The 26,775-nt window shown below is 35.5% G+C and overlaps 1 protein-coding gene across 4 annotated transcripts in view; it reads left to right on the top strand.

The window, feature by feature from the left end:
- Positions 1-26,775, top strand: part of LOC106137864 (homeobox protein homothorax) — a 293,141-nt gene that overhangs the window by 205,430 nt on the left and 60,936 nt on the right. For all 4 annotated transcript variants that reach the window (XM_060949363.1, XM_060949361.1, XM_060949362.1 and 1 more), the window contains exon 11: positions 9,223-9,299. In XM_060949363.1, coding sequence (XP_060805346.1) covers positions 9,223-9,299 — 77 coding nt within the window. The remainder of the gene's footprint in view (positions 1-9,222; positions 9,300-26,775) is intronic.

Below are 26,775 nucleotides of genomic sequence, written 5' to 3'. Positions count from 1 at the left end.
CATAGAAAGATTAAAAGACAGTCATCTTTCTCATGCACGTACCCTGTCTTCATACATACATACATATAATCACGTCAATATCCCTTGCGGTGTAGACAGAACCAACAGGCTCGAAAAGACCATAAGCCACGTTCAGCTGTTTGGATTAATGATAGAATTGTAGTGACAGGTTGCTATATATCGCCAAAAAGAAGAAGGCCAAGTTTATAAGCCTATCCCTTAGTCGCCTTTTACAACATACGTGGGAAATAGATGTAATGGTCCTAATATTTTTTGGTGCCTGGAACCACACGGCACGTCTTCATTCCTTGGGATATACAGAAGCAATATGCAAATGACTGAGGTCAAGTTAAGATTGATGACATAAGAATTAAAGTAAGATTCAGAGAAAGTGACAGGTTCCAACTGGTTTCATACTAGCCCATCGCTTAGAAGAATCGCATTCATAAACAATATTTTTCGCACAAAATTAAATTTAATGCAAGCAACACATCCCATTGAAATTCACGCGAGTCGATCATCTAGTACAGAATAAAATACACAGCGCATTCTTAAACCGCATCCTCACACAACGCGCCATAAAATAAAGCCGCGTTCACACCGATACATCACGCGGCGACATAAAGGCGGGCGCAGACCGCGCTATGATTTACGCGACATCGATATCTGTTAGATATGAAATTTGTCAAGCCAGCCGCGATACAGCCTGTTTATGCGCGGTCGCGGACGACCTATGTGCGAGATTGTGTGAACGTGTGTAATTGCCCTTTGTCTGTACTGGTTTAATCTAGCATAGAGAAATATGTCTATTGTAACAAGATATATGATGAACAAGGGTTTGGTTGTCTGTCTTGTATGGACAGTAGTGATTGCGGTCTTGTAGGAAACTGTTGGTTCCATTGATTGGTAGATATAATTTCAATCAATAGAGCTGTGTAAGTCACACATACGGCTGTAAATTGTCGAATTTAGGTAGCGTTGTAGTCATCGATACATGTTAAATTCTCATTCAGTCGAATTGAAACTCTCATTGAATCCAAGTCTTTATTTCCCATGAGAATTTAAAAAAAAACTCTTTATATAAAAATTTTTAAACGTGGAACATTTCTAAAACAATTAATTCTTGACACTAGCAACATTGCTCGCGTTCAGTACACGCTGTGGATTCCAGTGTGCGAGTGGTTTATACTCGAATCGATTAATCCGAATGCGATACCGATGCATCGATTATTATTTATACGCCCGCGGCGCTAATCAATGCGCGACATGCGTAAAATTTACGCGCCATTCGTTCCGGTATTATGTACCAATCGATTCATTTTGAATTTTGATTTTGGACTAGCTGCTGCCTTAGGCTTCAGTGCCAAAGAGATTTTTTAGCTGGCAATAAAATTAGTCTATGTTAACTTTGCTAATTTTACACTATAATTGTTTTAAAGCATTTTGACAATGTCAAAAAAAATATCGATTAAGTATTTTTTTTCTTTGTTATTAATTACAAAATATAAATCAAATCCTAGATGACTTACAAAATTATTATTTATTAAAAAAAAGTCACCAACGACAACAAAACAGCTTATTATTTTGGCGAGATAAAGTTAAGTCCAAAAAACATCTTCTAAGCAAGTTTTCCAGTACATCTGTCAATCCGCCTTCGGGTCCTGGCGATCGGTGCACCACAATGGCACAACCCTACTGTTATTTATTACGCGGAGTTGTATGCAAAACGGACTGAATTGACGTTCTCCAGGGTTGAACGCAGTGGTTCATGGAATATTTTGGCGAAAATTTAATGCGCAGATAATTTTCGCATCTCTTGTCTAGATTAATTTTAGCTTTCTCTATCAGACTATTTAAAATGTCTTAATAAGATGGGATATAAAGCTTTGATTAGACATTCGAGTCAAAGACTCCTTTAGGACTTACAGATATGAATGATTAGTAGCCATCTTTACTGTGGATTTCAATAAATGAGCAGAGAGATTTATAAGAATGAACAAAATATTGCAACTCATGTAAAAACGCAAAAATTTAAGAGAAAGTTGCAAAAAAAAACAAAATTAAACTCGTAGAATAATTAGGAGCATATTATTTGTCAACGAATGATGTACGTAAGAAAAAAATTGTTGCCAGCTTAAAAACAAGCAGTAAACATTGCACAATTCGAATTTAGAACGTCACTTCTCATGCTCATACCAGCCAGCCATGACTTTCTAGTCATTCTTAATTTAAATAGCGATGTCGACCTCTTCGCGCAACCAGCAGCCCTGAACATACCTCAACCCTGGCTTTCATTCAGCATCCGTCGCCCTCATGAATATTGGTTCTTTTACATTTATTTTACATTTATCCGCAACCGTTTGAGCGCGCCGCCGCGTCCGCCCGTACTCCGATTCTCTCCTAATGACACGGCCTTCTTTGATCTCTCGATTGATATGCAAAATCCTATATTGTTTCTCAACTGCACTCGCTTACCTGGACAGCTGAACTTGGTCTTTGTAGCCTTATATGATCTTCATTGTAATTGAGTGATGCCATTTATGTGGAATCAATGAAACCAGCGAGATATATTACTTTTGCGACTGGAGTTTTATTTATTTGTGTATTGATTGAAAAGTTTTGTCCCTTATCATTTTTTACGAATGGTATGATAAGATGTTAGTGTTAGTTAATGAAAATTATCTCGGGTCAATGTTTCATTTTCAAAGCAGCTTTCTAATGATATACCTAAGCCTATCGTGAACGAATTCGTGAAAATTGTATTCGCTTGTAACCATTGAGCAAGATTTGTCATGAGTTGGAACTAAACAAAGGTATACAATATCATTGTTTGACGTAACCCTTGGGACAGCTCATGTGAGCGGCCCACATTGTCCCAATTCCATCAAAGCTTCAGACGTCAGCACCAGGCTCGCATAGAACACTAGCAGTTGTGGACGCACCTATCTCATTTCCTAGCCCAGTTGCGGCTTCCGAACAGCCGTCAGCGCGGCCTCTTCCGGCTCCAGAGATTAGTATCGACGCCATTTACCGTCTCACTGCCATTGTTTCTATTCGACGATTCATACCGCCACCGCATTGGTCGAAATTCAAAATTAAATTCCATCAGCGCCGTTGACAACCACAACCCGACGCATTCCAAATTCGAAATGTAAACCTATCAATGTGAGCGGTATTATTTTTGCAAACACGTCACGTGAGCCAGTGTTGTCACATTCAAAAACTATTTTGGACAGCTAAAACGCCGCAGCTCGCTGTCCATTACACATCTGCATATTTTAAAAGCTATCCTGTAGCGGTAACTCCCGAATTGGGCCTTTGAATTCTTTATCCGCCACTGAATCGTACGTTCCCGGTAAAAACGTGCTAGCTTCTACAAAAAAAATATTGGCAGGTGTCGTTCAATTAACCCCTTCCGTTGTTCTGCGAGATATTCTCGCTGTGTTTTAAATTTACATCGGCATTATCCTCGTTTGTAAGCTGCGGAAAGTGTCCGATTAAAAATGTCACTAAAAAGGAAAGGGGTAAAGAAATGCTAGTGCTGTGTCGGCGAAATAAAGAGTCGCAGGGATCGGCTTGTTCGCACATAAACAAAGCATAAAATAAATAAACAACGAGACGCGTCGAGCAGAAAACAGAAGGATACACTCACGAAGGGTTGTGATAGTGCCATCCATCAGGCGGTCACATCTTTTCGATAGGGTTACGGCCACCTCCGCACCTTTATGCGTCCCTGGTGAGAGATAAAGGCCCCATACTCGGAGACCCCCAGTTTTTTGACATCTATTTGTGGTTGGCCCGTCCTCTAACGACTTTCGTCCTAGTTGCAGCTTTAAACAACGATATTTATTATAGTTTCAAACTAGTAACTTGTTATTTAAAAATATATCGTTTAACAAAAAAAACATTGAAAACGCGGCGCACGTACGTGGTAAAGGGTGAAGTGTCTGCATTATTTAGAGTTCAATCCCGGTTGTCGTATACGTGAAAAATTTAATCCATCACATACCTATATACATACATGCAGATTCTCTGCGGCGGATTACGGAGCAAGTTCAGAAACTAAGAGCATCCACTCGGGCTGTATGATGGCGTGCTCCTCGGAGACGCTCGCTATGATTTTTACGACACGTCAGGAAATCACCCCTGAATATATTATTATTGTTATGGCAACACCGAACGCTGGGAAAATTGTAAAATACGCCGTACACTTTTCTGCGGGAGTTATGCCGTCGTCGCATATCATTAGGGAGTTCGAATCCCGCCGCTGACTGAATTTTTCATCGCGTTTGCATTCCCCAAGATTTATTATTTCGGCAAAAGCTGTTGTTTTAGCGATCGCGTCGCTCGCTGTTTGCGCCGTTAATAAAATTGAAAATATGACTTTGATTCTGCGGAAAAATATGATTTAGCAAAACTTTAATATCAGTATCAGATATCCGTATAAAAATATTTTTAAATTATGACCTGATAGGTAGCTATGGGGTATGCTGCTGTGTATATCTGTCCTTTCAGTCTTTGAGAGACTGTTGGCTCTGTCTACCCTATAAAGGACAAAGACGTGATTTTATTTACAAATAAATGTATGAACTTATATCGGATTATCTAAGAAAAGACACGAAGCATTTTAGAATTAATTCTCCTTTTTGAGATCAGAAACAGAAAAATTGCCATTTACGACATACACTCAAAATAGGATGTTCCATTGCAAAGTGTGTACCAAACAGCTATACGTATATTAGAAAAAAAATCTGAAAATAATGCGCAAATAATACCAAGTCGGTAAAATCAAGACATTATTCAGCTATGGAAAGCTCGCGAGCGCATTTCCATATTCTCATCGGTACACCCCATAGATTTAGGTGCGAACAAATGGATTGTTTCTCCTCGCCAGCGAAACAAAATTTATAGTGCCCGACGAGTTTTCCGCGGCCCTTTTTCCGTGGGGTATAGCGCGTTTTTAGGGGTTCTTTTGAAGAGAAAATTAACCCTTTATGTGAACATTGAGAATATCAAGACATAAGAATTTTAAATAATGTATATGTATATCAGTTTCTTAAAACTCAATTCCATAACTAAGCATACTTAGTACACGACTAAACATACAAACGGACGAAGAACACAAGCTTTTATTTATTTTTTTATCCTTTTATTGGTAAATTTCAGACAGTTTCAAAATATCGAAACGAAAGTGCTGATATTTTCGCAGAAATTGGAAATAGACGGAACCATCACTACGCAAAACGACTCGCACTCGATCCCTTTCCTCTCTCGATTTTGGATTTATAGCTAACTTATGCCCAGTATAATCGTGATTTTAATGCGGCCGTGATTTACGCGAACTCGAACGGCTGGGTCACGGCGGAACGGGATTGCTTTTCGAAATTTGATATCTCTATAACATTTATGACACCCTGGTGCATACGGCTGCTCAATTCCAGTTTGTATGTACGTTTTGGTTTGCAATGATCATTCAATTTCGCAGTTTACTTAAGATGATGATATGATGATGAAAATAAAGAAGAACTATTTCTGATTTTCCCGCGTCTTGGATGTTTATCTATATGAGTATTTACTATGATATAGTATCGTTGAGTTTGTATCTCGTAACACAAGTCTCGAACTTACTTCGAAGCTAACTCAATCTGTATAATTTATCCCGTATATATTTATTTATTCCTGTTAAGATGAAATTCCTGTGAAGGATAATTTCTGTATTAAAATTAGAAGTTCAGAAGAATCAGAAGGAACCTTCTTCAGATTAGGTAAAAAGTGCGACGCCTCCCATACATACATTTTCCCAAAAACGCTACTCGCAAAACGGCTTACAAAAACTTCTTAAACCTTGCTCATGTCCATATCAGTACAAAATGTCCAAGCGTCTAAAAAAGCCGAAGATCGCCCGCAACGTATCGTTTTAGCATTAAAAATAATTGGTAGTGATCAACAAAAAAGTAGCAGCGCGGTATAAATTTGACAAATCCCGTTATCCGCCCGCGGAGTTTATCATATTTTGGTTTTTCTGCACACGGTAATAGGCTTCATAAATTTTTGATAACATTTTTTTGCGGGACCACTGACGCACGAGCCGCGTCGCGAGACGAAAAACTACTGGCCACCAAGAATAGAAAAACTCAAGATTATGAATCAGCCAGTACGCCAGTACAAATTAGCAGATTTAAGAAAAAAAAAAAAGATAAAATTTTGCTATAAGCTCACAGAAAACTTCTACGTACGTTCTAAGTACAGTTTCTATACTAGGTAAAATTTATAAATACCTCTATAGAGATACAGTTTGGTCCCATATTAAGTTGCTACTTTTTCACAACGTAGACAGAATTCATCCTTTTTATTGGCACCAACACCAGCGCAAAATCCAAATCAATGTTGGTTCAATCGAAACTTTATCAAAATTTTCCACGTCGTAATAGCCGCTTAAGTTAACCGCTTTATTTCGGGCGAATTCGGACACATAGGGTAAACAGAGAGACATGAGATAAACACAGCATCCTGTGGTTATTGTTCGAATATAACGCATTACTGGTGCATTAGTGCAATTCCATAATAGCTAAATACACGTAGCCGTAATAACAAACAGACAGACAGACCTCCCGCGCGTCTATTTTCGATTGGAGCAAATGTTTAAACTGGTCGATAAAACACATAATCAAATCAACAAAGTTTCTGTAGAAATAATAAGTGCCATTGTACTGAATTTCTCTTTATTTTCAGTTTAATTCTTAATTTCCTATATTACAAATAAAAACAAATAAAATAAAGTCGACTGATAACATTCACTGATGCTATCGACTTCGTCCGCGTAAATATCAGATTTTGATTCCCCGTAGAAATTTCGAAATCCTTTCAGTACTCTCCTATGTATGGCCATACATACATATATATCCACATCGACATCCCTTGCGGGGTAGACAGCGCCAACAGTCTCGAAAAGATCAAATAGGCCACGTTTCCTGATCCCTGTGTGTTTAACAGTTTTAGCATTTGCCTATCAAGAGTATTGATATAACCTTATGTCTCTTTTTGCCCATCATCATTGCATATTCGTCTTTTGAATTTGTGGCAAAATAATAAACTTCTCAACCATATCGTATCTCACTGTTACTCAAACATATTTCAACTCTTATTTTATTATATAGCTTTATAAGTAAGTATGTGTGGAATCTGCGTATATTCAAATTGCTACTCACCTTTCTACTAGCACAATTTAAACAGAGTCATTTTAACCGTAGGTACAAGTGAGGTGTGCGTTTACAAAACTGACACGCTTTTGTACTTACAAAATAAACCATAAGTCTTTAGAATTAAAATTAAGTTTATACATAGCTTAAAAGATCACGCAGCTACGCAAATATATAGAATACTAATAAAAAAGATAATGTGATCGGTTTTAACAACGTGTGTTATTAAACAAACAAAATTCTTTCTATTTTCCAAGTAAGTCTTTTGTTTTTGGTACAACTGCAATAGAAAAAATAACGTGTTTATGACTTTTTTATCTGTAATTTTTAAATTAATCTCTTTTTATTTCAATGGTGATTTTTTTTAATCTTCGCACAATTGCACACATACACATATAATCACGTCTGTATCCCTTGTGGGGTAGATCAAGCCTTAATGGTATAGGCTTAGTGATAGAATTGAGATTCAAATAGTGACAGGTTGGTAGCCCATCGACTACAAAAAGAATTCCCAGTTTATTAGCCATTCCCTTAATCGCCTTTTACGACATCCGCGGGTAAGAGATGGAGTGGTCCTGTTCTATTTTTGTACCGGCAACCACACGAATTTTGCTCAATTTTCAATTATTGTTCTTAACAATCTAATTTTGATAGTGTCTGCTCTAAGTTTTACTGTAATTACTTACGCCTCATTCGATATAGACATACAATCCGAACACCACTCGGATTCCCAGGTAGTTATTTTTTAATTGCAGCGTTTATTCTATTATTAGCTCGAAAATCTCGCCGGCCGACCGCAAAAATAAATAACATTTGCGCCCCGTGGAGAGTGGCCCTACGTCGGAAACTTAACGATTTGTGAGACGTACCATTCCCGATAATAAGCTCATTTTTACAACCGAAAGATTTTCGATTAAGTATCCAATTTTATAGACATTGCATCGAAATAAGAGCAACAAAAAGATTAGTGTTTACGACGTACGAGCACACAGCGAGACATAAAAATTCGCATGCGTAATTCGCTATTACACCCCCACGGAATAAGATTGCAAACTCCTTTTACGTGTAATTTTTACTATGAATACATTATTTAGAAACACTCCCGCGCATCAGGGTGCTTGAGTAATGCCCCATACGCTTTTATTTTTATGACATGTTTTTACGAGAGCCAAAATGGCGAAGTCGAGCTCATTTAGATTTACTGCCGCATCGGAAGGGTTCGAGTGATAACCGAACAAATTGGAGTGTTTATAGATTATTCGGTGACATTCGGTACTAGACGACGACTGTTTTTTGCCGTACTTATTGCGTCATGTATACTTTATTTTAAAAAGATAATGTTTTTAATATCGATATCTAAATATGTCTGTAAGTTAGTTATTACAATGACATGCATATTATTGCATTTCATAACTTATATGTTCTCTATTACAAAGCAGTATATTTTATTTATTAGTTGTTCAGGTTGTCAGGGGATTTGAACTGAAAACTTAATAATTTACAGACACGTGCTAGTACATTACCAGCGGAGGTACCAGGGTCCGATAAAATAGAGACGTCTCGGGGGGCCGTACCCTGCAACTTGCACGGCAAAAACCAATAACATTAGATACTGTACGTGTTGCGTACCTATGTCGCCCTGGTACTGTATACGTTAATAAATAAATGTATTTATTGGACATTGGTTAGCTTATCAGCCTTCGTTATAGGAAAAACGTGCATAATTTATATTATTCCCACAGTAGAAATTTAAGTCAAAATCTAGATACAAAAAAAAATTAAAATAATTTGACTGAAAATTTATTGTTAGTCGAAAATTTGTATTTAACCTACAATATAAGCAGCTTTTACTAACTTGTTAAAAACTGGTCGAATTAAAAACCCCTCAAATGCCAACCTTCGTTGATTCTATTCAATCAATTTGTACCAATTGTTGTCGAAACATAAAGCAGGTTTAGTCTAAAAAGCCTAAATCAGCTCCACTAATTCTATTTGGAAGGCTAATGTGTGTTTTTTGTTCCAGCATCCGTACCCGTCGGAAGACCAGAAGAAGCAATTAGCGCAGGATACAGGGTTAACGATACTACAAGTAAATAATTGGTGAGTGTGTTTTTTTTTGTTTCTAAATGTCTATTTCTTTTTACGAGTATAAAAGTGTTTTTCAGTTACGAGTCTTGAATACTAGCTTTTAACGCCACCTACAAAATAACACAAGTTTATATCAAATCGCACGGTAACTATAGTTTTTACCGGACTAAAAAGTACTCTATGCACCTTATTATATACATAAAATATCAATAAGATTGGATCAGTAGCTGATAGATGATAGCTCGTGATTATGAGAGATAATGAACAAACTTACTCATAAGTTGACATGTTTTAAGAACAGATGTTATCGTTTTTAGAAACGATGAAATTTATAATTGTTTTTATTAATTAGAGAGAAAAAATAATTTTAATAACGAACCAAATACACACAGTTACTTACTTGAAATTCGGGCGAATTCAATTGTATTTCCCAAATAAGTAGCTTTATTGTTGTACCTCCCTACAGTTTTAAAAGTAAATCTCTTATCGTTCTTTTAAAAATACGAAAATATTAAACGGAATCATAAAAACATCAAAACGATCGCAGTCACATTTTCAACAACAAAATATAATAAGGCTGTACCTCCAAAATTCACAGTTGACACATTATTATACCACCAACAGGCCAAACAGAGTCATCTCATTACCAACATTTCATTGGACAAAACTCAAAACGCATAAAATTGCCGGCTGACATAAACCGCTTGTAGAGTCTCCAGCCAACGCATTTCTAACCAATCAGCCGCTATAATCTGACACCTTCGATATCTCCCCTCCTACTCTCGCGCCAATAAAAATCATAATTCTGTCTCGTATTTCGCGATCCGAAGAGATCTGGCGATACTGGTTCTGAATAATGATTATCTTAAGTTGAATGGTATAAAATAAGTTAGTTTACGATTGTGCACTGTAGGATAGTATTAAATTCGCTTAGTAATGAGAACGGGTGGACGCTGCACTAGCAAGACGACTAGGCTTTTCTTGATATTTTAATCAATAATATCATAATTTATGTGAAAGCGAGAAACTTTGTTGACTTTTAACATCTCAGTGTCCTAAGCTGGCTTATTTAACGTCGGTTTATATTTGAAATTATTATAAAAGAACGTGAAGTAATAATTAAATTTAAAAAAATATATCCTCTTTTTACCATACGTATTGATTGCGTCCATACTTGACCGCAGCCCAGGGTGAACCTTTGACCACTATCCTGAAACGAATACCTTTCTTAGTCTAACCAAGTTTAAGTTAAACTTAGCTAGGTATGTAAAAAAAATATGATCAAAACTGAATATGTTTGTTACACATACCCTAGTGAGTGACAGTAGTTAAATCCCTTATTCGGCTCTTACGACATACCAGAAACGAGGTGGAGTGCGTCTCAACTTAAGTGCTCCACACGGCACACTCAGTAACGTTTAATTACACAAACAAATTCTGCCTCTGTTATTCAAAATTGATTGGCATATATCCCATAAACTATGAATCAAGATTTACCCAAATAAATTAATAACACAAAAGCGAAGATTTCGACATTAATATTATAATAAAGCTCTAATCAGACCAACACTATTTTGTAATAACACTCAAACGATATAAACATGGCCTGTCAAACTGGCTTTATTTGAGAACTCGAGTGTATGGAGCTAATGAGTGGAAAGATCGTTCAAATAAGCCTTATAAAGAATCAGGGCAAGTTACGAGGTGAAATCATAGGGCTGTCAATTATGACTTATTTGAAAGCCTTAATTGAGCTAGCTTCAATGCTGATTTGTAGTGAATAAAAAACATAGTGTTAGATTACGAAATTCAAATTAGAGAAAATCGAAATAAAACTCACAATTTGCTTAGAGGCTAAACCAAAAAAAAGAAACATCATTTGTCTTAGAAGTAAGTTCGTTGAAGATGGCTATTGTGTTTTGACAGGTCATAAAAAAAAAGAAATTATATTTATAATCAAATATTTATTGGCTTCATAATCTTTCATATTAAATCTTTCAAAAATCAACAACAAATGAAAATTATCATTATAAAAACATATCAACAAGAAGTATACATAGTGTGAGTTTATTTCTTTAAATATATGTCCGTGGAGCCAAACCACTATTGGATAATGTTGAACTTAAGGCATAAGGTAATTTATTAATATTATTAATGTCTAATGCTTATAATGCCATAAAAACTTATTTTAGACAACCCTGAAATTAGGGCCATAGATTAAAAATAATACTCGTACTGGATTAAACTCTATGGCTTAAAAGAGACTCATTTAGTTACATATTGTACCTGGTAAAGATTAAAACGGATGCGGCATTTTTAACAAGAAATCGTTTTCATAAATAAATTAATGTAATTTTGAAAAGAATTACATTCTTTGTATGTTTGTCACGTCATTTTTTAAAATAACTTTATAATATCAACAGCATTTGGGTTTTCTATTTTTATAAAACGGAATCACTCCAAATTTTCAAAAGCACATTTTCTATTTTTAAACCATAAACTGTTCATTTTAATATTATACCTGCCAGTACTAATGCAATTAATTTAATAATACCGTCTCTTCAATTATGTACTCCTGGTACTTCAAAGGCACAACTCTCATTGACTGACGGGGTCAAAAGGTCGAAAACGAGCCTTTTGTCTCGCAACATTATAACCTCAAATACTTCACCATCTCCGTCATACAAATTATAGCTTGTAATTATACATTTTTACCGGTAACGTCTTTCTCAAGTATGTCCTAAATGCAATGAAAGTCTTGGAAATATTGAAAAATGAACTTGTAGATAACGCAAAGAAACTTATCCTACTACTATTATAAAGGCGAAAGTTTGTATGGATGTATGGATGTTTGTTACTCTTTCACGCAAAAACTACTGAACCGATTACCATGAAATTTGGTATGTAGGTAGCTGAAGACCCAGAATAACACATAGGCTACTTTTTATCCCAGAGTTCCCGCGGGATTGATAGGGTTTCCATGCGGACGAAGTCGCGGGCGGCCTCTAGTTAAATAATATTTTCTTGTGCAACTTTTCCCTATAAGATTTAATTTCTTTACATAAACACAATCCATAAGCACATCAAACAAATTAACCCTTTATACACCCTAAAACAATCCCAAATTAAAAATTCATACAAGCACATTGTTCCGGTCAAACAGTAAGAGTTAATGCGACTTAAATATTTTTACGAACACTAAAACCATTAAGTAAAGGGTTGTCTGTCTGCCCCTCTGTGTAAACAGGTGGCGAGATCTCTTGCTGATTGCTCACTATATCGTGGTTGGGGCGACCAGGCCGCGCGGCAGGGCAGGAGAGTCCCCGGCAGCGTGTGGGTTTTAAGATGAGGGTATTAGAACAATGTTAGTTCGCGATCGGGTGACTATTCGACTCTCGAGCGTCATTCGATGATTTGTTTATTTTTTTTTTTTATTATCAGTATTGTAGTATTTGCTAATTCTCTTTTATAATTAGAAAGAAGTAATTTTACGTTTGTAAAAAAAAATATAAAATATCAGTAAAGCAGTCAAAATATAACATAGTTAGGGATAACAATGTGATAACAACATTATCCTTTACGGGACAGACAGAGTCAATAATCACAATACTTGAAGGCCTTTATTTGTATGGTTATTAAGTCATGAATCATGAAACTGAGATTCAGTCAGTTAGCCTGACCTGAAATAACAAAAAAAGTGAATAATCCATTCTTCTTTAATAAGGTTTCATTTCTAATAACAACATTAAAATCAAAACATAAATATCAAAATCGATTTTTATAATACAATACTATTTTTAATCAATAATCCCACTTTGTTTCAAATACACCGCTATAGAACCTCTTTTTAATTGACTGAATAATATTCTCATGGAGCCCCTAGGCCTCCAGAGAGCAATATATTCTGTAAATTCTTTATTAGCCCCAAGATTTACGTTCGCCGGTCCAAATGAACTATTTGCATGGTAAGCACCGTTGATTGGTCGAGGGTCAAGCCAGTGTTGTAACCCTTTATGTATTAGGAATACAGCAATTAGTAGGAAGTCCTTGGAGAGTTGATTATATCGTAATTACTTTTGTCAATGGCTTTTTAAATTTGTTTTGAGTATATTTTCTTAATGCATGATTTGTTAGAGTTAAGAATGTTTAAAGATGTTTTTTCTTGTTTGATGTGGCACCCCGTCTTTCGTAATAAAATTATTATTGAATTTAAAGAAAATACTTGACCTACACCTATATTTTTATATATTTTTTTTTAAAAGTAGATCCGTAAATTTAGGAGTACCTACTTAGAAGCAAATAGGTTTTAATCCCGAGAATAGAATGTTCATGTTTATTTTCATTTATTTGCCAACTCACTTAATTGTTCTTAAAATTAATAATGGAGCTATAAGCTCCAGCAACTTTTTACAGGCATGTTTACATTTAGGCAATGTTTTCTAGTTATAAACCACATTGTTTGCAAGCGAAACCGGCGGCTAATGCTAGTATACTATTATCTCACGCCGAATTAAACAACCGGTATTTGTAATTTCAAACAGGGCTCCATAAGACATAAAGAGTTCTTAAATTTGTAATGTTGTCAGATCAAACAAGTCCAAAACTGTACAGTGCAAGAGTACTGATGATAAATTCAAGCGTTTTCGAAGGCAACTCGCAATTCTAAGTACATTTTATATTCTACACGGAATTAAACATGAGCTGTTCAAAGCCACCACGGGTATAAGTGAAGGAGAAATAAAAATATGGAAAACTGGGTCAATTTTGTTTAGAGACATGAATTTTTGATTATGGAACGAGGTAGAGGATTAAAAAATGCGAGATATTATATTGTTTATGTTTTCCTGATACTCTTGACGGACTGTTTGCTTTTGACCATGCAGTTTAGAAAACCTTTTGAGAAATGATTCATGTCATACACATTTATCTATTAAATATGTTTGACCCTATAACCTTTCTAATTACTTCATTCTTAATATTAATAATAATGAAAGAATATGTAACGTCTTACTAAATTTTAAACTAAATGCTCTAGGAAGCTTAATTTGACATTTACTTCGGTTCTTAATTGGAAGAAAATCTGACAATAGTGGAGCTCACACAAATATAAAGATTCTAAAGTATCAAGAATGGTATTGCTCTCTTGCCAGGATGTATTAACTATTCATGAAACCTTTGTAAGCTCAGAACATGAGTACCTTGTGACATCTCCAACTTTATTCAAACGTCTTAAAATAACCAAGAAACGTACATGTTCTCTGTCACATTTCATTTAAAATACCTTCACCTATGACCTCGTGGGAAACGAAACTAATGAATATGTATGCTCAAGTAGCACCAGGATAAAAACTGTTAATCTGTCCGTCACTTCAAATTTGTATGTAGAGAAAACTTATTTCGAGACAAAGTGACAATTCGACAAAGTAAGAGAAAATCTCTTCACGGCTCCTGAGGGCATTAAAAATTTGAATTTCAAATGACGCCTTATCAATTACAAGTACTAGGATCCCAACAATAAGAGATAGCTACGTTTCCTCCATTCTTCGCCGAATTTGCATCTCCATACAATCGCAATTAGGGGCGCGTCCATTAATTCGACAAGGTCCCAGAGGCGCGACGAAGGCAGTCGTATCAATTTGATACAACCCGGATACAACCTTGTCGCTGGGAGTCTAATGTAATTATGGGACATTTGCATCAATGTTATGTGCGCCTAGTGGCTAAGTAACAGTTACTTTCAATATCGGATTCGAATAAATTAAGTCTATTTATTGTTAGTGAGGAGTTACAGTAATGATTATATTAGACGTTTCTTCATTATCACTTCTTCCTATTTTATAGCCTATTACATACTACTTTTCCATTGAAAACTTCACTTGACTTAATATTTCATTAGAAACATCAGAATTTGAATAATAATTATACCATCAAAGCTTAGTAAAGCAAAAACACATAGTTACAGTAGCATCAACAAAATTAACTCTACAATTTAAATCTTAAAATTTCACACGAGTGTATGTGTAACAACCTAATAAAATCTTCAATTTCACAGTCATTATTGTTATATCCAAAAACCTTCTCAAAAATCCTTTCTTTAAACCAACACTGAATTTAAGATGATGCATTATCTAGACTAATCTGTAAATGAGACAATTACCGCGACTATTCCCAATCTATTGACTACATATCAATGTAATCCTAGCTTAGCCCTCTAATCTAGGCTAGGCTATAAGCCATTGTCGGCCATAGCATCCAATGTGGCCGCTTTTGTGTTCAGTCTGTATTGAAACAATGATTGACACTAGGAAATTGTAATCTGTTAATAACTGAGATAATGTGAAACGGTAACTGGTCATTTCAGCTCCGATCTTTAAATCGTTAGCAAAACAAGAAGAAAAATAGTTCCTAGATCTCATCTTGAGTTCCTCTGCAAGGTTGAGGAGGTCAGATGGTTCATGGGATAAGTAAAATTAAGTAAAGAAAGATCCCACCATAAAGACGTAAATGTAACAGTAAAACCATAAATCGCATTCTATCCAAATAAAGCTGTGAAAAAATCCCTTTACATGAAGTTTACATGTCAAAATACCGAACAGAATCATAAAATTGGAAGCGACCGTAAAAGAGTAATCATAGTACGTAATAAAACTCAAAGGGTAATACCGACAGCGACGCCAAGGGCGAACAGCTAGTAAAATAATAAAATATGAAGACGGAGCTTCACATTGAGTACCAGGCTCTCAGGAATCAATAAGAGTTGGAACGAGCTGTAAGTGACAAATAAAAACGCCGTGAATCGTGTTAGGAGGTAGTAAACTTGGGGTTCCCTAGTAAGACCAGGAGAAAAAATACTGAGAGCACAGAAGCACTCTTCAATTCCTACCCAGAATTTTCCTAACATTTGACGAACTTTACTAATATTTTTGAGGAATTACTTATGCTCTGCATAGTACTGGCGCTTATTCTAGAATATATTATATTACTAAGTTGAACTGAAATTCCTGTTTTTCCAATTTCCTTGCCTATTTTCCTATTCCCAAGAATTAGTGGTTAAACTTTTGAAACAAAGATTTTTTTTTATACTTATTTTCCCAAGAAATAAAAGTTTCAGTCTTGGGAGATAAATTTTACGAGCTCTATACATTCTTGTCCCAAAAATATGTTACCAAATATTTGAAAAGAAAAACGAATACCAGGTTAAGTTCTGTGTTCTATATATTTTAGGGCACTAGCAAGGCCTGGAACGGCCCATCAAGATGCTATGACGGATCCCTCCGTATGCCCCGACAAAATAACAGTTCGCAGTCTTTGGAGAAAGTGCTTCAATACGGATGTCGAAACTATAAAATCAGCAAACCTACGTTAATATTTTGGATTTTTTGTATTTCTTTTTGTTTCACATTCTAGACTATCGACATGGAGAAGTCCGAGTCATTTTTATGCTTGAAATTAAACTGTCAAAAATCTATTATCTTAACTTACGGACGATCGTTCTTGACTTTCACAAGTTATCTTTCTAACAATACATTTCTATTATTCCATAGTGAACGTGAGTCCCTTGGTCCCTCCTCTTACCGTCGACAGCTAGGCACGCAATAACCGACATTGTTTAGCCAATTACGCGTTACAGTCACCTGTGACGCCAAATGAAAATACCAGGGCGGCAGGTTTGAGCGCGGAGGATAAAGGGAGCTCCTCTTTACTGCTGCTTGCCTGGTTTTTATTTATTTTGTGTTATTCCTAGTAGTTTAAAGATAAGTTCCACATTTATATGATAATAATTTTATTAGTTCAACCTACTACGAAAAAAGTTCTCAATTGTTTTTTTTAATGACAAGTTATTTATGTTTAAAAGTACATATTGTTCTTCCAACTTGTCACATTTTATCTGATGATAACGAGTTAATAGCATTTACTGAAGTTCTGGTAGTCCATATGAAAATACCAGGACCGCAGGCTTGAGCACGGATGATTGCGGGGCGCTACTCTTTACTTGTGCTACCCTAGTATTTGTAAAATTTTAGTTTGCGTTTTACTCCTGGTAGTTCATCGAACAATTCATTTTTAGATAGTTAACATGATTTTTTTACATCAATAATTGCTTTCTAGATTATTTTTGTTAACTGTTCACCTACCTTAAGTACCTACTATAATAAATAAATGGAATTCAAATTGTACAATCCAATACTTAGCTTTGAGACGCTAGTCCCTCTGGTGTCGAAATAAAACAACCAGTGATATTGGATCGAGAGAATATATTGCATGAAAAAACACTTGAGTATAGTAAATAATTAAAGAGAAACCATAGCGCAATCTAAATAAAAATAATAACGAACAACGCCATCTAATGACAGGTTGATGAACTAAACTTCTAAGGAACAATTTTTAAAACTTATACATTCCGCCCACCAAGGACAATATTTGTCCTTTTTACTCAACGCCGCCCACCATGACATAACATTTCAATTGTATGGTGAATGGTTTGATTAATTTATAAACTATACGAATAATCTATTTAAAACATTAAACAAGTTTGTTCTATTAGTTAGCCACACTTTTCACCAATAGGCAGTATGCACAATTTGGAAGTTGGTCGTTTAATTTGCGAATATTGCGTTTTAACTGTTACGACTCGAGTAATTCTATCGTCGCCTGGATGTTTAACAACCACACTTGTTAACAGCCATCGATATGGAGGTAAGTCATCTTCTTTCCACGATTCGTTCCACGCTCTTATTTTAGTTTTGGAAATACCTAACATCTCTGCCACTTCTACTAAAAGCCGAGTAACAAGTACAGCACCACACAGCTCTAGCCTTGGTATGGAGACTTGTTTAATTGGTGCCACTTTAGTTTTGGCAGTGACGAGTGTGACGCATATATGGTCATTACTATCGATCAAACGAATATAAACTGCTGCTGCTACAGTGTAACGGAAGACATCCATAGAACGAATCCAAGTAAGTCCTAACAATTTTACTACTTCATCTAATCTTAAGTATAATTGTTCTTTAACTTCTTCCTTGATTCTGCTTAATAACTCTTTGCTATTACTCATCCATTTCTGCAACTGAAAACCTCCACGTTTTAACAGTTCATTCATTGCCTTGTATATAATAATTCCTTCTTCTACAGAGTCACAAGACGTCAACAAATCATCCATGTAGAAGTCTTTTTTTACAATTTCAGCTACTATAGGAAAATTTTTCCCTTCGTCAATTGAAACCAGTTGCAATGTCTTCACCGCTAGATATGGGGCAGCGGCAGTTCCAAAGGTAAGTCTCTTTAATCTATAATCTTGTATCTCATTACTTGAACTGTCTAACCAAACCAGACGTTGGGAATCAGCATCTTGTTCCGTTACCTTAACCTGGCGATACATTTTTACGATATCCGCAGCTAAACATATTTTAGATACTCTCCATCGCATGTCGTACAACAAAAGTCGTAAATCTGATTGAATTGTTGGACCAATCATTAAAGAATCGTTCAAAGGCACTCCATTTTCATTTTTTGCAGGAGCATCAAATACAACACGAACTTGCGTTGTCTTTCTATCATTTTTTACAACTGCGTGATGAGGTAAGTAACAATTTATTTTATTATCTATTTCCTCCTTAGGTACTATTTCCATGTGATCTAATTGTAAATATTCTTGAATAACTTCTGTATATTTTTGTTTTAAATATTCATCTCTTTTTAATTTTATTAGTAATCTTTTCAATCTTCTTACAGCTATATCCCTTGAGTTTCCTTCAGCACATTTAGGTTGTTCGTCTTTAAAAGGAAGTTTGACTACATATCTTCCCGTATCATCGCGGTAAGTAGTTTCCTTATAAAAATTTTCACATTCTTCTGTTGATAATATTTTTTTTGTGAGTTTAGGATCAGTTTCTATTTCCCAAAACTTTTTGAGAAGATCATTATCATTAGCACACACATGCATTGTCACCACATTTATACTTTTCACTGGTAAGTTATTAACTGTACCTGAAAGAATCCATCCTAAAGATGTAGCTTGAGCTACTAGAGTCCCAGATGGTCCCCTTTTTACTCCGGTCTCAATAATTTGCCCATAAACGTCTGCTCCTAATAATACATCTATTTTATTCGGTATGTTATAATGAGGATCTGCTAACTGTATTTGGTTTGAGCCTACCCAATCCACCGGACGAATTCTTTTGCTTGGAAGAAATGTGGTAATATTCTTCAGTACATAAGCTTGCACTTTAATAATAACATTTGGCTTAATCCTTGAATGAATTTTAAATTCGACCATGTACTTTGCAGTCACGTTTTTGTTACCTTCTAGACCTGAAATTATACCCTTCACAGCAATCTTTTTAACTCCTAGATTCTGTGCTGTTGCTTCGGTGACAAATGATGCCTGAGATCCTTGATCTAAAAGTGCTCTGATTGTAAACCGACTATTACTAGTTGTTTCTGCATCCACGAGCGCTGTCGCAAGCAAAATATGGTTATGGACTGAGACATGATCAGATGAATGACATGAAATAATTGGATCGTTTTCTGTAGCATTATTTGATTCATCTACCTCCTGTGTCTCAACATCTTCACAATTTACAAATGTTGCTGCGTTTTCCGTTTCAGACCCACCAGAACCTGGACCCTCTGAGCTACCAGATGGATGTAATAAAGAATGATGTTTTCTTTTACATATTCTACAAGTGACAGGACTCCGGCATGCCTTGACAGTGTGATTGCTACCCAAACAATTATAGCACAGACGATTATTGGCAACGAAATTATGGCGACTATTATAATTCATCTGTGCAAATTTCTTGCAAAAACATATTTTGTGATTCTCAGAACACAACTCACAAATCACATTCACAACATGCATTGTTTTCATTTTATTTGCTTCATTGGGAATTGAGTGTCTCTGCTTTGGTTCAATACATTCAAGAGCTAGAAATCTACTTTGCAAAAACCTTGTAAATTGCTTATAAGTAGGAAGCTCATTAGACTCATCAGCAGATACACTTAACTCCCACTGCTTACGGGTTTCAACATCAAGTTTATAATTAACAATATGTATTATTATGATATCCCATGAACTCACATCTATGTCAAGATTTTTTAAACCATTAATACAATCAGTAGTTGTGCTCAACAAATCCTTTAAAGCTGATGCAGATTCAACATTACTACCTTTCTGACTAAATAACCTTTTTAGTATACAATTAGCAATATACTTTTTGTTGTTAAATCTATTTTCTAATTGCTGCCAACATTGCATATAGTTAGCCGCCGTAACTGGTATTTGCCTTATAAGAAGCTCCGCTTCACCAGTCAAGTGTCCCTTCAAGTAATGCATCTTTTGGACGTCATCAAGATTGTTATTGGAATGAATTAAAGACACGTATAAATCACGAAAAGACATCCAGTCATTATAATTACCTGAAAACGTGGGGATGGTAATTTTTGGCAACTTGACTGAAGAAGAAGAAGCATGACCTGAAGAACATGAGGAGGTTGAACCTTTTTCATTTTTAGTAGCCTTAATTTCATTAAGTGAATTTAAATACCGTTTAAGTAAACATTTGTACTCAATATATATTTCTTCCGTACTATCATAAATATTTTCTTGACCGTAAACACTGTTCTGAATATCTTCCCACTTAAAACCCTTAATCAATTGTTGATGGGTGTTCATAAATTCAACCCATAGTTGCTCAATGTTATCAAGTCTAGTTTCTAAATATGGTTCAATTATTCGTTCCTTTGGCGATTTCTTAAAGTTAATATAAGCTTTGTTAATTCTAGTAAATATATCTCTTTGATAGTTAATTAAACCATCCATCTTTCTGTTCTATAGGTACAAATTTAACTCATTAAAAATATTTAAAATTTTTGTAAGTGTTTGAGTTCTAACGAACTTTTTAAAATTTGGGCATAGGTTCCCCGTCTCAACCTTTTTCAACAAATTATTCTAAGTGTAAGATATGATAAATTATTCTAAGTTAATATTATTAAGGAAAAATTACAAGTTAATAGAGTCCATATAATAAAGTTCAAATTAGCTTGAATGTCTAGCTTCCAAGTTTCTTTTTCCTTGAACATAAGATTTAAATTTGCTTGAATAATAGTATGAATAAATGTACTCACAGTAAACCGCGGATTCACTCACACCGCTTTACACAACACTTGAAGACACAGATGACAGGTATTCCACCTGCACACTCCTTGCCTGCACTCCTGACGTCACTGGATTCTCGTTTCAGTTCCGTCTTCAGGTCTGCTATCTCGCTCACTCCTTGAGGATCAGCAGCACCCTGATGAATACCCGAGCAGCGATCCACTGCCCCTACTGGGTTTTTTTTTTTCACCGGCTTGGTAACCACTGAAGATCACTTCATCCGGCTCGAAGGACCAAATGTACAATCCAATACTTAGCTTTGAGACGCTAGTCCCTCTGGTGTCGAAATAAAACAACCAGTGATATTGGATCGAGAGAATATATTGCATGAAAAAACACTTGAGTATAGTAAATAATTAAAGAGAAACCATAGCGCAATCTAAATAAAAATAATAACGAACAACGCCATCTAATGACAGGTTGATGAACTAAACTTCTAAGGAACAATTTTTAAAACTTATACACAAATAAGACAATTTTAAACAACCGCTCCATCAAAATCAATTTATACAAGCCAAAAGTTTAAAACACCGCTGTAAAACAAATCCATATTGCCCGAACTAAGAGCCCCAAACGTTGAGGGCTTACAACACTGGAAACTCCCAAATTGTCCATCAAGAATCAGTGTCAGGACTGGGTTTACGACGCCTGCCGAACGTAAAACAACTTGCAAACGACACTTTAGTTTAAGACCCCTGGATTTTTTGTTTACATTCCGCTTACCGGCGCTTAGAAGGAGTTTCTTTTATAAAATGTTACGTTAGTTTAAATGCGCGTTTTATTAAAATGATAGCTTTATGAAATATTAATTTATCAGTCGAAACTTTTCATAGTTTTATAAGCTATTCAGTTGTTTCTCATTTAAGACAATCACTGAAAACTAAATGGTATTTATCATTCTGAGCTTACTTGAAAGCTTTCATAAATGTCAATCCCAATCATAATCAACTTATTGACCTTTTCTTCGATTCCAATTATATTTTTTTTTAAGATTTCCAGATTTCAATAGGTACCTAATAATCGTAATCGATCCAAATGTCTCAATCGTACTCGAAAACTCCCATTCGATTCGCATCCATCGGGAAATTCCGATTCCATTGTCAGAGGGCGGCAGTCAAATCACGATATCGCGGCCAGATCTCCATAACATAAAAGAAAACGCACTATTTTGCGTTTACTCTCGCGTTTACTGTACCTTTGGCGAACGTTTGCTACCAGGGTATCATGGAAACGCGGTGGTTTGTTCCCTCAGCGTGAAACGAATGTAAGAAAACATACAGGTGGAAAATGCTGGCGGTTGATTCGTGTTTTATTGTCTTTTTAACACTGTTCTTAACTCTTCTTTTTGGTAAGGTTATGAAATTCGTTCTGTTAATTGTTACATATCTCATTTTAAACTACCTTCCAGCTCATGATTTTTATATAATTATCTTTGCGTGTTCCCAGTTGCACCCTCCGCCAAATCAATACACAAAAAAGAAATCTCGTAGAAAATCTCTTTGTATTGTATTTATCACTAATTGAACCAAGGATCTCTCTATTTTGTTAACTCTTCATAATATAATCCCTAAATCCCGAACATAACTAATTCCACTATTTTAATATGACGTAGTCTGAAGCTTACGCTACGTCTGATAAACAGTTCTAGTTAAAATAACTAACTGTAATGAAAACAACTCCGCTAACTGTAATTTTTCATTAAGGCCGTTAGGTTTTGCATGTAAACACAAATGAAGAACTCCCAGATATAGAATGTAATGATGAATGGTACGTAAACATTGTATGTACTGTACGTAATAAAAAAAACTAACATAACATTTTTAATTTATCTTGCGTCTCTTTAAAACGAAAACGGTAAATAAATTGGAAGTTACCTAAGTTGAATTATTTGTTTACTCCCTGAATAAATTGGCTATCGAGTAATTCATTATTCCCATCAAATCTAGACTGGTTCTAGATAAATGTATTTATCTCCTCTAACTATTACGTTAGCCGGTTACATTCTCACCACTTTGGAGAGGTACCTGGGATGCTGCACCTTTGACCATGAATCCTGGATTGGGTGAGCCAGGTTTTTAGACGAATCAACTACCATCTCAGTTTCAAAACCTTTTCAGGAACCTAGCCCGTATTGGATCACGGTTACACATCCGGTTGCTTTTGCAGTTGTTAGAATTTTTTAGTTTTCAGTCGCCGTAATTACAAACCCTTACCCTTTAGTTATGAATGTATAATGTAATTTACATATTACTTGGTACATTTCCAAGCAAAATCTTAGAAAAAATGTGTGCTGTCAAAATAAGTTCCCCTGTGTCTCCGTAAGGTGGGTCCCGCGGAGGCTGCGATAAAACAACCATTTCCTCCTTGTAATCGTCGCCTGAATTTTTACTAGAGATGCATATCGCTCTCAATGACGCGTTCGCTGTTACTAACGATTCACTTCTGCTACCCTGGTGGTTGTTGCTTAGGGATATTGTTTTATCAAGGTTTTTATTTTATGGCCCAGGACTTTTAGACAAAGACAATCTCGCATTTATACAGAAGAATTATTTTCTGAACAGATGATGCGATTTTTAATTTAATAAACTACTTAAATGTCTTGAACAAATATATAAATATCAAGTTTATTTGTCTAAACAATAGTTTTATTCAAACAACAAAGCGACTTCACACTGTATAAAAAAATAATTTAAAAAAAATACTCTTTCAATTATAACATTTATTGAGTTCTTTTTTAAACTCTCATTCAAACGAAAGGTTTCATGCCACTCAGACTTAAAATCAAATTTCGTTCAACCATCACGGCAAAACATTTGTAATAAATCCGAACGCAATTCAAGCCATAACAGGTTAGCCAACAGAATAATTACAGCCAAAAACAAGCACTGAATTAAACAGAGAAAAACAATTACTCTAGATGGGCCCATAACAATTCACCCCGCGCTATAAACGCGGGCTAAGCCTCAAAAAACCCCCTTACACTCGTCAAAATAATTCATTTTAATTTTCTTTACGGCCTAGTAAACCTTTATTTTACGACGGTACTACCCGAGATAACTCTGGGACTCCCTTAAATGCCCTTACACCTTAGTCCCTTTTACTGCCTTGCCCTGTTAGGGCTGCCAGACATGCCTAGGTGCAGTGTCAGATCGCACATTACAATTACAACGAATGTGCAAGCCATACTTGTTTTACCTTTTTTTTTCAAACTTCAATTAGTAATAATAGTTTATACCTAACCAAAATCGCGTTTATCTTTGAGACCCTTTTTTAGGTCGCCTAATACGACATCTTAAGTTTTGTCTGTCGAAAATCACATGATTTTACTCGTAACTTATTTTACTTCGAAGTACCCATATCTAAAATAAATCACTTATAAAAACATCGAAATGAACTAATTTTGTACGCTCTGACAACCCTAACTAAACGTACACTGTCTTATAACCCGATAATAATCTATCCTCTTCCCGCTCTATACGTCCAGATGAGACGGAAGCATGGAGGCTTGAGAAGCAGAAATTCAAAATTTTCCGTCTTCGCAATTTTTCTCGTCTTGTAAATATTAATTATAATTAAAAGAGCTCTTTGTGTGAATTAATTATGACTGAGTATTTTCTTTTGTAATGTTAATTAAATTTTTCCTTCTTTTTGTTGCAGGTAAGAGTTTTTCGTTGTTTTTATAATGCCGGTAAGTCAGGGCACGTCCATCGACATGTTGTTCTTTTAAATCAATTATTTTTAAATAGTGAACCAGGAAAATGTATTTAAAAGGTAATAATTATTTTTACATTATCCATTCACAATTAAAACCTATGATCAAAGGGACTGTGTGATTTATCTGGATCCAAATAAATGGTTTATGGCGCGTGAATATGAATACATACATATTCGACTCAATCTCTTCTCGAGGGAAAGATAGAAAGAAAGGTAATTCCACTTGTATCTTATACTCTACTCTTCTTTCACTTTATACTCATTCATAAAATTTTTGATCAAGGTACTTTCGTCCAGGCATTCCCCTTCAAAGTTATCGATAGTAAATCTTGTTGTTATTTACAAAAACAGGATTCTCTTAAAATTACCATCATCACCTTTTCTGAAAGTCGGTAATAAAACCATTTGACCAATGACCCATCTGTTAGTTACCAAGGCGTCAGAAACTAAAGGTGCTGTGATCCGAGCCACTTAACGCCATATTAAGAGACCTCTTCGCGGTCTTTACGACCCTGGTAATGTCGGGCCCGACGCCCCATGAGAACTTGACGCGATAAAGGGAAGGAGGGAACACTCAATTCAATGTCGAAATGAATGGAATGGACACAATCTTCTTAATTTTCTTTCAAAGTTGTTTGACACAAACGTGGCTAAAAACAGTTTTGTAATCTTTTTAATTATTAATTTTATATATTTTTTTTATTTTAAATTTTACGGAGGGGTGAAGTAAGTAAGAGGTAAATTAAATCATTGAATAAATACTAACATAGTTAATCCTACTACTATTATAAAGGCGAGAGTTTGTATGGATGTTTGTTACTCTTTCACGCAAAAACTACTGAACCGATTACCATGAAATTTGGTATGTAGGTAGCTGAAGACCCAGAATAACACATAGGCTACTTTCTATCCCAGAGTTCCCGCGGGATTGATAGGGTTTCCATGCGGACGAAGTCGCGGGCGGCCTCTAGTACAAAATAAAGGACAGATCACTTGTATTATTATTTTCACGCAAATATTCGAACTGCCATATTAAAACTTATCACGAATTCAGCAAACGAAACAGAGCAAAACTAGTATAAAACGTTTGAAATACGAAGCACCTATCTGACCCAGTCGAAAACCCGACCCCTTTCAGAGCGATGTCTTTCCGCGCCGCCGACGCGTCATCATTTTTCACCGTTTCTCCATTTATTTTATCTGTGCACCACACGCCCAGTCCGAGACGATAGCGCCTCCGCTGTTTCGAATTTCGGTTTTCGAACGAACATCAGCTGCTGAGAAGCAGAGATTTATGAACGCAACCATTGAGCGAGAATCTGAATGTTTGAATTTCGAACTCCTTTTTCTGAATACGAAATTTTTGAGTATGTCGATATGTAGCATATTTAAAACAAAATCTGAAATTACCTGCCCCACACTCGTTATCCCTAACTTTTCGTATATTTTTTTAATTACTTGTCGTACTTATGTTTATTGTATTGCAATTAATTTGTAGTTACTTACCTACGATGAGCAAAATTTCCTTCAATTATTGTGCCGTTATCGCTAATTCTTATGTTATTTTCTGTTCATAATTTCGTAATTTCACATATTTTATCTGTGTATTTACAA

This window comes from Amyelois transitella, chromosome 18, assembly GCF_032362555.1.
Source record: "Amyelois transitella isolate CPQ chromosome 18, ilAmyTran1.1, whole genome shotgun sequence".
In the NCBI taxonomy this organism is placed as follows: domain Eukaryota; kingdom Metazoa; phylum Arthropoda; class Insecta; order Lepidoptera; family Pyralidae; genus Amyelois; species Amyelois transitella.
The sequence above is the reverse complement of the archived record's forward strand: the minus strand, read 5'-3'. Positions and strand labels throughout refer to the sequence as shown.